The 14,151-nt window shown below is 38.1% G+C and overlaps 1 protein-coding gene across 1 annotated transcript; it reads right to left on the bottom strand.

The window, feature by feature from the left end:
- Nucleotides 1-7,452: 7,452 nt before the first annotated feature.
- Nucleotides 7,453-13,411, bottom strand: LOC110766831 (Polymerase/histidinol phosphatase-like protein). The gene is made up of 5 exons (XM_021970226.2): nt 12,870-13,411; nt 10,769-10,893; nt 9,112-9,426; nt 8,840-9,009; nt 7,453-8,123 (listed from the first exon to the last, which is right to left on the bottom strand). Exons 1-5 carry the CDS (start codon nt 13,206-13,208, stop codon nt 7,723-7,725), a joined length of 1,350 nt encoding a protein of 449 aa, XP_021825918.1. The 5' UTR covers nt 13,209-13,411; the 3' UTR covers nt 7,453-7,722.
- Between the last annotated feature and the right edge of the window lie 740 nt (nt 13,412-14,151).

Raw genomic sequence — 14,151 nt, 5'->3', positions numbered from 1 at the left:
GTGTAAAATATTGTAGTAAATTATTATATATAAATGATTATGGTGTGTTTAATCTTCTTTCATTAATTACTACATATTTTCTATACTCACAGTGTTTGTCAGCTCGCTATATAATCAACTTAAATCAGTTAAACTCATCATGCAATGAATTTCCTTCCAATTTTTTGTGATAAACTAATAGATAATTGACTAAAAAAACATCCTCCAAAGTTTCAATAAAAATTTCCAAGTTTTTCTTACAATTTCCGTGGTTTTTATTCAATTTTTATCGATATTGATAATATCCCGATATTTCCATCGAAATTTCCGTGCTTTTGGACTACTTTGGTCTACAACATTAAATCATATAAGGTCCATTTCCATAAATTTCTAAGTCACATGGGACCCTAACTAAAGTTCCATAATTTTAATTGGATAATTAAATTAATCTAATTAATTCAATTAGTTCAATGACTTAATAAATTAAGCCACTCACTTTCTTGTCTAGCAAGTGTTGGTCTCGGTCAATCTTAGTTGACCATGACAAGTCTCGGGTCAACAGTTTGACCTTTGACTTTGACTTTTAACTTTGACCAAGCCACAAAATCATTTATTCTCTTTTGAATTCTTGATCCATACCTTTTCGATATGCGATCTTATATGTCCTAATTAGCAAGCCGTGGGTAAGGATGATTTCCTCTAAACTGAATGTGAATTGTATCCCTCTATACAATTCTCCTTTTTGGCGAAGGCTAATTGTAATTAGTCCTTATTGGGCTTCCACAAACCATGAGTAACACCTAACAGTATGTCATGGCTACCCAAGCTAATTAGAATTCATTTAGAGAACCTAGTCAGTTTATGATTGCAATGCAATTTGGTCATTCATTAACACAATACTGTATGTCATGTTGTTGGGATATGGTTAATTCATGTCAAATCCCTAACATGACATCTCCAGGTTATATGATTCACTTGGATGCAATTGCAAACTTTCTTGTATCAATTCCCATCCTATACTTTAGCCAAAGATTCAACGAATCATATCTTTAGAGTACTCTATCTTCCTACTAAGAGTAGCGATTTCTTGTTGTACATTCACATGCCTCTGTGCATATGCTAAGTATCCTGAGGAACTCCTTTAAGTCACATCCTTTTGATACGACTATATAGAGTTCTAAAAAATAAACAACTCATACACAAGACAACTGTAATGTCTCAGGTTTGAGGACTAATTTTCATGATCACAACTTAGAATTCTTTGTTTGACACTTATGAGTAAAAATTCCATACAGGAATTCTTGAGTTGATCACATTTAGTGAACTCCATCTCTATAGAGCAACTACACACTTGTCTCAGTGTCTACACACAAATGACTTGAGACTAGTCATCCTCCCAATTGAGCAGACATATAGTGTGGATCACTATTGTCCAATTGGTGATCCTATGACCAGGAACAATTTAGGATGCGATATTCCTATGACGGAAAGGTCTCGTGAATCTAACTTCTTTAGACTACTTTCCATTATATCTTTAGCAATGGACTTGTTACTTTGTGTACATTATGTATCTTAAAGTAACATTCATGCCCCTTTGATTGTATTAATTATATTATATCCTTAAAGTTTTTCCACTTTTATATCGGCTTCTAGGGCATATATCTAACACAAGCCCAGGCCTGGCACTTGATGATGTAAGCCCATGGGCTCCACAGTAACAAGTCGGCCATAACAAGCCGTATTGGGCCGATCACAACGACTCAAAAGGTTGGGCCTTAGTCAAGTCCCCAAAGCGTACGCTCAAAGGCATAAGGCATGCAACGGTCATTCATCAGCTCAACAGGGCCCAATCATCATCAACTGAGCATCGCCCTCATCGCTCCCATAAGCCTGCGAGTTCATAGGAAATCTAGGAATGGATCACAACCACTATCCTATAAACTAGTATAGTGTTGTTGTGGGCTAACTGCCACAATCCCATGATCTTCTCCACAACTTGAGGAGTACCGGCATACAATGGCTCCCAACTTGCCACTTGTCATCTTCAACTAAAAACAACTTGCATATTTCAGCCTCTATATAAGCCTTGCCGCTAGTCAAACATGGTAACTTAACTTCAACTAAACTCGATCAACTTGGATTCAAAACTCATTCTCAGGTGCAAACTCCGTTCAAATGCTCCAAACCCCATCTGAGTTAGGAATCAGAGGCCTCTTGGCAGGCACCATACAGGTGTTCTTCCATCACATTCGACTATTTTGCAAGTCACTCATAGCCACTTCGCAGAACACTCTTGTGTTCTTGAGTTCACCGTGGTAGGAACAAGGAGCACTGCAAGCAAACAAGTGTTGGATCAGTCATCGAGAGCAGATCTACCCGCTCCTAATGCACAACAAATGAAGGAGGAAATATCACCCGTGTGACCTAAACGCACTCACTCGTTATCGCAGCGACTTGTGAATTTGCAAGGGCCATCGGTGATCCTAAACCAGCAGAGGACTTTGGACATAAAGTGGCAAATCTGATGAATAGATTGGAATACCAAACCAAATTGGTGGACCAATTACTCGCACAGATTCACACTGTGCAGGGATTTATCTTCATATCCCCGAATGATGTTGAATCGAGCCGTTGTTCAAGACATAGGGAACCCTTTCGTCGACATGGTTAGTGTCGAGGATGACACCAACAACACCTCATCGATCTCACTGATGAGCCAGATCTTACAAACCAAGTCTAGTCAACCAACTCTCCCCATCAAGTCTGCCGTGATTAGCAACCTCTTGAATCAACTAAGTCGACATCTAGGCTCCAACGTCATCAATGCAAGAGAGACCCCGACCTCTAGATGCCCGTGACTTGGAATGGCTGGTTAGCAAGAAGCTGAAAAACCTGAAGGTTGAAGGAGATTGAGAAGAAATTTTTGGCAAGGAGGTAGCCCAAGTGAATACTTCACACTTTTCAGACGAGATCAAGTAGGCGCCTCATCCAAGAAGATTCAACACCATGTCTTTCACTTAATTCAAAAGGGATTCCAATCCCGAGAGACATCTTAAGCATTGTAGAAGTGTCATGGCATTGCACAAGAACGATGATCCGCTCATGTGCAAGGTCTTTGCCATGGCCTTACAGGGGGAAACTCAAAATTGGTTACACACCTTGGTTCCGTAGTTGATCAACAACTTTGGAGAACTTTCCCTTGTCTATAAAAGGAATGTTCCTCCTATCGAACCATCAAGAAGTAATCCGATTACCTCTTCAACATCAAGAAAAAAGACTAATGACTCACTGCGTGACTTCATTAGGAGATTCAAGGCAGAAAAATTAAACATTGTTGGTTGCAATGACCGAATTGTATCCTTAGTTTTCAAGAAGGGCCTACCCGCTGAGCCCTAAAATATACACTTGAAGCATATTTACTTAATATTGTATTCATTTTGGCCGAATAAGTTTATGTTAATATTTTTAATTATTTTTTACCGGATGAATTTTATTTTTGTGTAGGTAAATATGTGGATTGAGCCAAGTCTGATGTGATTGTAGTTTTTGGGTGCTTATCACATGCAAGCAAAGTATGTAGTGCAAGAGTTAAAGGCAATAAGGATTGTGGCGTGAAAGACTGAAGAAAAAAATAGAAAGAAAAAAAGAAACGAAAGGAGGAAAGCCCAAGTCGAAGAAGAAAAAGAAATCCTAAGTAATTAGGGTTTAAGTGATATAAAAGAGTGATACTTGCTCTGTCTCAGGGATTCTACTTTTGGCTCAAAACACTTTATTTTTCTAGAGTTATTTTTCTTTGTTATGGAGAACTAACTCCCTAGCTAAGGCTAGGGGCAAAACCTTCGAGATATTATATGGTTTCGTTAGTTTGATTTGAATAGAGCTTCATTGCTAAATTCTTATTTATGGATTTGTTCAATTTAATTCTAGTTTTTCTCTTTGATTGATTGATGGGTGCTTATTAATCTTATTCATAGGTTCAATCATGATTTTCCTCTAGTTTAGTAAAAACATCCATGCTTCTGAGATATTTGAGGAAAATTAGTAGATTGATTTGATTGGATGTTGCTACTGGTACAAGTAATGCTTGAAATTCTTTCTAAATGAAATTAAGTTGGGTTTCAACTGTGAACAATCGTAGTGATAATCAAACTAATAGGATTACATATTTATTTTGAAGGTAGAACACTAACGTCTTAGTGCTTTATTATTATTGAATTTTGATCTAACCATTTAATAGTATTGTTCTTGTTACAATTATCTTACGAATTTTGTGCACTTTTACACCGCTCTTTGTGGATATGATACTCGACTTCCGAGATTTACTATTGTACGACACCTGCACTTGGGTTTAGCAAGCAGCATGCCCTATATGGTGAGTTGACCACGAATTATGGTAAAAACTAGAACAAGTCTTTGCGATGGCCGAACGCTATGCCCCTTAGGACGATGAGAAGAATGTTTCTAGGGCATCGGACGCACCTAATGAAGCCTCTCAAAAGGTAGTAGGTCAAAAGAACAATAATCACAGCAATGGTGGCAAGCACAAGTCACGCTCTTCAACCAAAGACTCATCATCCTAGAAGACACACTTATCATCAACATCGATTACGTTGATGCAGTACTCAAAAGGATTCATGTTGATGAAGGAAGTGCCACCAACATTCACAACTCTCTACTATTCGACGGATGGGCATCGAGAGCCATATCGACAAAGAAGCCAAGTCATTGACTGCCTTCAACGAGTCAATCTCGATTATCATTGGCACTATGACTTTAGACATCTACTCACTCCCAGTCATACTGTGTAACACCGCAGCCCAATTAATTATTTTATTTTGCAAAAGTTACATTTTACCCTTGTAGTTAAAAGAATTTTGGTCACCTTTGGCTCGGATTAAATTTGGGAATATGGGTTGCATAGAGCTCACTCTCACGAGTTTGTGGACAAGTAGTGGGTCCGATTCTGAGTTAAATTGAGATAATTTTGGTCTAAAAACGTTTTGGGTAAAATGATAATTTTGGAAGTTGGGTTAAAACCCCGAAACCCCAGCAAGCGCACGCACCAAATTCTATCTCCTTTCTCTCTCCTCCCTGGGACAATTCTCTTTTCTCTTTATTCTTCCTCGTGCACAGTGCGACCATGTCTTCTCCGGCAAAGAACAACACCGTCCAAGCACCCCAGTCGACGATCTTGGTACCAAATTGTCCATCTCTCTCTCCTCTACAAAGCCCAACCATCATTCAACGACAACAACCCAGATTTGCCGTGATTTTGGACTGGAACCGATAGCTCCAAACTATGCCACGACGCCGGAACTTTCAGCGACTAGAACGACAGTTTTCGTCCATCACTGAGCGAGATCTGGGTACCAAAACGTTCATCAATCATCTCTCTACGTTTTCCACCCAAGACCCGGAGTTTTCCTTCACCGGTGGGAAGGTGGCCGATGCCGACGGCAGTGGGTGACTGGTTGCGGGTGGCCGACGCTGACGGCAGTGGGTGACTGGTTGCGGGTGGCCGGCGTCCGGCAATGGCGGCGACGGGTGGCTGTCGGCGATGGCGGTTGGCTGGATGTGGACATGTGGCCTAATATGCTTGCCTTAGAAGGAGTGGCATTGTGTGTAATTTTGATATTTTTTTAATGATATTTTTGTAAAATTAGGTACTACATTTTGGTCTTTGGTCTTTGGCCTTATGATAATTAGATGAAATTGTATTTCTATCTTCCAAATTAGTAAACTATATTGTGTTTTAAAACTAAAGCTCCCTTTCTTTTTTAATTATAAAATAAATTATTTTAAAAAAAAAAAAAAAAAACCAATTACGCGTGTGCCAAGAGCCTAGTATATATTATTAGAGAAAATAAATAAACTTGAGTTTAAGATATAAATGTGTTAATATTATGTATTAATTTTCTCTAAAATAAATATAATTTAATAAATGGGCTTAAAATGGGTTGGCTTGTTGGGTTTCAAGCTGGCACCGTCTGCAATGGGTCATGGGTTGACCCGACCCATTGGGCCTAATTACCTCATCTCTGCATGCCCAGAGATACAAGTCATCTTTGTCGGGCCTTACTTAAACGAGCTGTGCTCGGGCCGACTCAGTCCATTTGACACTTCTAGGCTAGGGTGGGTGCGATTGTGCGTCGTCGAGATGGGGTGGGAAGGTTGTGCATCTGGGTTTTTTAAGTTTTTTTTTAATTGTGCTATTTTATCATTTCATATAATAAAAACAATATAGGAGTTGGTTAGTGGGTAGGTCCACAGTGGACTTGTCGTCTGACTAAACGTTAACGGAAGGCATAAATTGGATAGATTTGAAAACTATGGGGTGTAAATCGATGAAATTGAAACACGAGGGTTCATAAGAATGACCTCAAACATGCATTGGGTGTTTTGTCCTTAGCCCATTTTTTTATTTATCATATTTTCCCTATACAACATACCTAAGTTCTATTACATGACTTTGAAAGATCCCATAAACAAGCCCACACCTAACTTCAACCATACATACCTTAATCCAGTAAATTACCATTCTAGATACAACTCAAAATGTAGTTTTATAATCCAAACAGTCCACATTTTGTTTGTTCCATCCTTGAAAGATATTTGTTTGTGCAAATATTTACATGAGAGAATATTCGCGGATAGATTCTTCACCCTTTGAACTTCCTTCTTCTCCTCCTTCCTCGCTATAAAATAGATTGGAGTCAACAGACCACACTACACCTAGAGGTGTTGGCCAAAGGCTCTCAAATGCCTAAGTCAATTAATTGGATCTTAGGAAGATATGACAAATAACGGAAAGGATGGAGGTCTTCTCTCTTGGGGAGAGCCAGGCTACGCGGAGCCATGTGTTGTGGTGGCCGAAGCAGTGAGGAGAAAGAGAGAGGAAATTACTAGGGTTTCTAGAATTACCTCAAATATGGTGTGATGCCAACTATTTATAGCCTCGTTGCTTGGCGATGGTTTGAAGAATAATCCCTATTTAATTAAAATTATTCTTTCCCAAAAATAGGTTATAGGATAAATCAAAGAGATTTGCTGAAAATCAAATCCTTGTTTTAGGGAGATAAACTTATCTTAAATCGAAGATAATTTCCTAATTAAATATAATTTAATCAGGGTAATTAGTTGACCTAAGAAATATTTATTTTTCTACGTGTCACCTTATTGGTTGCCGTGGTTGCCGAAAATGTCTTCTCACAATCCATGCAAATGCATGAATTAATGAAAAATACATTAGCCATTTGATTATCACCATCATAAATATTTTAGTGTTCCTATCTAAAACATTGTATTCGCTTATGCATTTTTCCATGGTTAGCAGATAGCTAATTGATCTTACTGCTTCGAAGACAAAAATAATAATAATTTAAGAACTGTGGGTGTAAACCAGAGTCAAAAGAGCGCATTTGCCCAACATTTATGGATAACGGGATGAAAAACTAAAATCTATGCCCCAGTTGCTAAATGATAGAAAGAAAATCCCCTTTAAAGATAATGGACATTCTATCAAAAATCTGATCTTACAGCAGGTGTAGAAAAATCAAAGACAAGCTATTGTCATCCTTCTCTGGGATTTCTGACAACTGCTCAGTCTTCCACTCGTAAGATTTTAATATCTCACGGCAAATGCAAAAATGCGATTAAAAATATTAAAAATAGTTAGAAGAATAAATTAGATATCACCACCTCCATGAAAGATTGGTACAGGAAAATATATGAATTAGATAGGGATTATTTACTCTCTATAGGAACCTGGATTCCTCCCTGATTAATTGAAACATGGGAAAGCTTCAATCTGACGGCCTCGAAAACTGCATTTTGCCTCTCTTCATTTGTCAACCACAAAGACAAGCAGTGATCAATCAAATCCTTGCCGCAGCTTAAGGGGGAAACTCCCTTCCCAAACCTTGTAATCTTTGCTAGATTAAAATCTGAAGGCTCCTCGGCATAATTTTCTAAAACGTGCCTAATGGAACGACACCAAATTGGTCGAGCTACTTTAAGAAAGTCACGCAAAACCAGCACTGGAAGGTTCACACTACCCAGCTCAGACTCACCATGCCCACCTCTCCCATGATAATCTGACCCTCCAAGCTTCAGAAGATCATAAGTGTCAGCTAGATCACTGTACACTGTTGAAAAAATCAGCAGATAGAGATATGAGTACTGAATGAGAAAAAAACTCAAATAAAAAAAGGACATAAGAAAAAAACTAACTTCACTTTTTTTTCCAAGGTAAATACCAGAAGAAAACCAGTATTGCTAGTACTCATACCACAAGAAAGTCAATTATCACATTTATATAGTGAACCCAACAGGCACATGATCTACGTGTTCATGCTTGACAGTTGAGAACTGTTCCATCCAGAAACTCACCAAGTATATTGCATTACAAAATGGAAAAGATCGAGTCTTACTGAAACCATTGTGCAATAGAAACTCATTGAATGGTATCTGACATGCACACTTTTTGACGACAAACAATAAACTGACACCTAGATCCTATGGCCCGGATGTATATATAAAATGGTGAGTTGGGAGCATTTTAAGTCTGGAAAGATACGACATTCTCATATATCTATCTTATAAGAGAATTTCCTTTTCTTCCAAGATATTTCTCGTAACATTGTACATGAAATAAAACCAAGTTGTAATCAACCCCCTCAATCAATTTATATTCTTGGAGAGAGATCCATGAGTAGTAAATGTATTCCAGAAAAACACAGACATCAATTATAATTTTAAAGACGAAGATGTACAAGTCAAATGCATTCTGTATCATTGATTTCACAGTGTAAACTACAAATTATACATAAAGCAGCAAAACGTTGCATCTCAGATTGCATACCAGCCAGTTTTCCATCACTTCTGTAAACTTCAATCCCGTGAAGACCAGCTTCTTTCAACCTTCTTACGATGGTCACCGGATTTTTCAATGACCAAGGATGAGCTAGCACAGCCACACCTCCTGTATCACAAATCATTTGTATTGCTTCTTCTGCCAGAGGTTCGCTTCCCCTGAACCCATACAACATAAATAATTCTTAACAATGGTTTCTTTGTCATATCTATGCATCAACAGTATTCAGAAAAGATAAAACAGTAAGCTCAAAATATTACGTTGAGTATGCAGGTCCACCATCAAAAAGATAGCGGGAAAAAGCTTGTTTCAGGTTTTCCACATAACCTGCTTCAACCAGCGCACGGGCCACATGCAGTCTCCCAGGAGCGACTCCCTTGCCTGCAATCCTTGAGACATGCTCCCATTTAACAGGCAACTTGAGCATGTTCAGTTTGGAGACCATAGTTTTTGCACGAAGATAACGACCATCCCTTATATTAGACAAGAACTTTTCCAGATCTTCAAAACTTGTTGGCCCACAGCTGCTGTAATATGCAAGGATGTGTACTGGTTCCTCTGGTTCAGACTCTCCTCTAAAACCATTGTGCAAAGCATCAGAGGTGTTGAAAACTAAGGAAAGGGGATATTTCCTCTTGTGTCGTTAAATATGCTGATTATTTGCTATTAAATTTGAGGTTGCCAATAATATAACGAATAATTTCATAAGTAAACTCACCCTTTTAAAGAAAAATAAACTTACACATTTACGCTAGAGTAAAATGACAATTAAATAACTTGGCTGGTTTGAAAGAAAAAAAAAGACTTGAAAATGCTATCTTTACAGAAAAACTGAGCACATCCAGCACTCATCTCCTCCCACCAAAAACCATAAAGACTACTTTATTCATTCCCTATGCTAACTCCATCATACATTGGTGTAAACAAAACAGTTACTGTCAGTGGCTATGGACACCCAATCGTGGTTTGTGGGTCTTAAAATATGACTTTTCCAAGTTTAACTACAAATTTTTCATCTTTCATATAACTGGAATAAAGGCTTTGTCGGGACACCAGGACTGGCATAACGTAACATTCGGCAGTGTGGTCCCGAACATCCTGTTTTAAGGTTCAGAAATGTGGTGCCAGAAAACAAAAATATTTTTTTTCAGTCCGCTTGGTCTTCCCCCACAAAACCCTCCCATGTGCATTTTGATGGCGTGCTACTGAATCTACTCATGGAGATTTGACACACCAAATCGCAGACAGTGCAAAATAAATCAAATTCAAATTCTCAAATAAAACACCAAACCAGCATTGAACAGCACACTTATACCCAGATATTTCAGTCCAAAATCAGTTGCATTTCTGAAATGTTAGCAAAACCAAACATTAGTGAAGAAAGTTTCTTGCTGTTTTCAGTGGCGTAGGGGACATAGGTACAGTGCAGCTTTTTCATGTCCAAAATTAAGTGGGTAGGTGTGGGTGTGGTTCGTCAAATGGCTTTACTTCCAAATTAGATAGGTAAGTCAGTTTGGGTGATAGTGGGGCTTGTTTTGGGGTGTGGGTTGGGTGTACTTACAATTTTTTGATTTATTTAATAGAAGTTGGGTGGTGTAGTTATTAAGCAGGGTAAACTGAAGAAAAATTTGGGTTCAAATAGAGCTTCCCCAAAGGCTGATTATTTTCAACACTCTGGCAACTGATTTCTTTGTGAAGTTCGTGCATATTTTATACAAAAAAAGGTATTACATGACATGATTCTTCGGGTTTAGAAGGAAAGAAAACACAAAGGCATTCTCTGATCATAAATCTCCAAATAAGTGCTATGAGTAATATAAGACAATACGGAGTATTAGGGGGAACACGAGTAATCAACCTTAAAAAAAAGTGTCCACAATTTAAGGGCTTCCAGAAAGCATAGCTTTCGAAAATTACCTTGGGTAGAATTTTGTGCTGATTTCAACACCTGGAATTATCTTTATGCGAAATCTCCGAGCTGCTTCCAGGGCCTCTGGTATGCCAGACATCGTGTCATGATCTGTCAGAGCAAGAACTTTCACCTGTTATGACCACATATACTAATTAAACCTCACTACATCACAGTATGAATTTTAAGTATTCAAAATATAAGCACATTAGTTTTTCTGGACAAATAACTTCTAATACAAAACTGTGAGGCTATCACAAACATCGGTTACACCCACAAGAAAAGCTGTTGAGGAGAAAATTAAGAAAAGGCTGAAGAGTACCAAATGTTTCATGGATTTAATTGAGTAATATACATAGCCTTACATAACACCCTACATAAAAAGTCAAAAATTACCTAGAATAATCCCTTGAAACCATCCAAAAAAGCCCAACCAAATAAACTAAATTAGGTCAATCAGTAGCCCTGCATTAGCTAACCAAATCAGCAAACTAAATTAGCTAAATCATTCTAACATAAGGCTTTTTATCGCCTTCATCAATGAGGCTCCCCCTGAAGCTGGAGAGTAGATATCAACAACTCCCAGCTTGCTGCAAGTAGAATAAAAGACAAACTTAACAGCTATAGCAAAAACTTAACGAGATCTGAGCAAGACTGGAACTGAGACAATGACAGAGACATGCCAATCTAACATGCTGTAAACAGCAATATTATCAACACTCCCCTCATGCTGGAAATAGTAGTAGCTGACCTCAACCCAATGCGAAACCAGGTCATATTTACTACTACAGTGCTCCACAAAGCTCATTCTGTTTTCTGTTTTTGCATCCCCTTTTTCTTCTTAAATTCCAAATAAACACCCTTCTTTCAGTGAGTAAGGTGAAAACAAATTATTCTGTCCTACGAATATAGCAACTAGATGGTTAACCCATCAATAACAATGGTATAGGCACATCCAGAACAGTCTAAATTCTCAAAATACCTGATGATTAACTAGATACAATGTACTTTCCATCATCTTTCATTTGCATGTATCTGCTCACTAAAAGCATAAACAATTGACTAAACAAGTACGGATTTATAATTTACCCTGCCAAGACGCATGAATGTTTAAAGTTTACCAATATCATATTATATCCTACATACATAATGGAGTCTCTTGGTGGTTCACGAACATTTACAACTAAAATATCCTCAATTTAACTTAGACAGTTTTTACTTGGCCTCTTGCCCTCTTCCCTCCCAAACACGCATGCAAACCAATGGAAGCAGTCCTCGAACCCATTCTTCAGAAAATTTATCATCTAAAGGCAGAGCCTCCTTGCCTTCAAATAATTACCATCTATACCTATGATAGCCCTTATAAAAGCTACCAGAATGAATTCGTCAATCAATAATAATTAGCTTTTAATGGCTGGGCCAACAGCCATGAATTTTCCAATCTACGAATCTGACAAATGAAAATTGACTTATCTAAAAAATCATCTTCATTCAAAGGTTTGCAAGAACTTAACGTTATATCATACATTGCAAGAACTTAACGTTATATCATACATTCTTATTTTGAAGCCATAATCTTTGGGTCAGCTTGAGATGGCGATATAATCCCGAGTCTAATTAAATCTCACAGTAAGAAGTGTCCTTTGTTGTACTGTGGATCCTCAATCTGCTAATCTCTTTCAAGAGAGACACAACACTCTGAATGGGTCAAAGATGTTGCATCTTGACCTATACCAAATCTCTCTCCTAGACCAAACCAGAACTTATGAGAAAATTAAAATGCTCAAAAGGTGTAGACACCCCTCGTCACCATTTTGTTCTTTCAGCGTGCTCGTTGGGTTAACACAGGGGCAGAGTTTTAAGAAAGTGGTTTAGGAAGAAAATAAATCATCTAAATATCAACAAAGAAATTACACCATAGAAAATAGAACTGCAGGAACTCAAGAACCGGCACCCACATGAGCTTTTCATTCAAACCCAGTTAGAATGTTGAGCCATAAAAAAAAATTACTACACAAAAAAATATATATATTCATATATTTATATAAAATAAAAAGCCAGAACCCATTAACCATCCAAAAAGCCAAAATCAATACAAGCATAACTCACCCCATTTCCATGAGCCCTCTCCACCAACTTGGAAGGCGAAAGAAACCCATCACTGCATTTTGAATGTGAATGCAATTCAAACACTACCTTGTCTCCACCTCTTCCAAGGCTCTTCTGTACCCCAAAATCATCGACAACACAAGAAACTGCAGTGGATGGCAATGAAGAAGCTTGTTCCAAGAAAACCCATTCACTCACAGACTTGAAAGCCAAAGTCTGCTCGGTGGTCATCTTCTTCTTGGTACCACCACGCTTCTTCTTCTTCTTTGTTTTCTTTGGGCTCTCTAATTTGTTGGAACTGTTCGTGCTGTGGTTAATGATAAAGCCATCACCCATCATCGATTGAAACAAAGAAAGAAAGGATTCTTTGTCGGTTGGTTGGTTGTTTTGTTTAGGCCGTCAGGTGCTCTGCGTCGTCGTGTAGATATCTGCGGCGTAGACAGACAGGTCACAGGAGGATAGGGATTTAGGGATACGGAGGAGAGAGTTACAGATACAAAGTGAAACAGAAAGAGAGGTACATCTTTTAAAATGGGGAATTTTCTTACACGACCACAGTTGTCCTCACCTCTGTTTTACTTTTTCTTTTGGTACGTGTTCTACCAATACATAAGAAACACTTGTGTGAAACGAGATGGTACTATTTTTCTATCCTGATCAATTGAAAACTTTTTTATGTAGTAATCTATGATTAGTTGGAAATAACAAAATAGTTATATAACTATTATCATATTTGTGATTTCTCTCAAGATTTTTTTAAAATAAATTAAGGTGATTGTTTTTTTCATTAAAAAAAATTATTTCACATTAAAATTAAGTAATTTAAAATAGGGAGCTTTAGTTTAAAACCATAATATAGTTTACTAATTTAGTAGAAAGAAATACAATTTCATCTAATTAGCATAAGGCCAAAGACCAAAATGAGTACCCAATTTTACAAAAATATCATTAAAAAAATATCAAAATTACACACAATGCCATTCCTTCTAAGGCAAGCATACTATGCCACATGTCCACATCCAGCCAACCACCACCGCCGGCCAACCACCTGCCTCTGGCCACCTCCGACCAGCCGCCGCCGGCCACCTGTCGCCGTCGGTCACCTACCACCGCTGGACTCCAGCGCCGCCAGCCAGCAACCACCCATCACCGGCCTGCCACCGTCTGCATGGGACCAACTCCGTTGCCCCTTATTCACTTTTTTTTTTTAAAAAGAAGATTTTGTGTCATTAAAGGGACTCGAACCTTGACCCTCAAAGGAAGAGGGCTCACTCACAAACCA

This window comes from Prunus avium, chromosome 8, assembly GCF_965620075.1.
Source record: "Prunus avium chromosome 8, drPruAviu1.hap1.1, whole genome shotgun sequence".
In the NCBI taxonomy this organism is placed as follows: domain Eukaryota; kingdom Viridiplantae; phylum Streptophyta; class Magnoliopsida; order Rosales; family Rosaceae; genus Prunus; species Prunus avium.
This window is presented reverse-complemented; position numbering and strand designations above follow the sequence as displayed.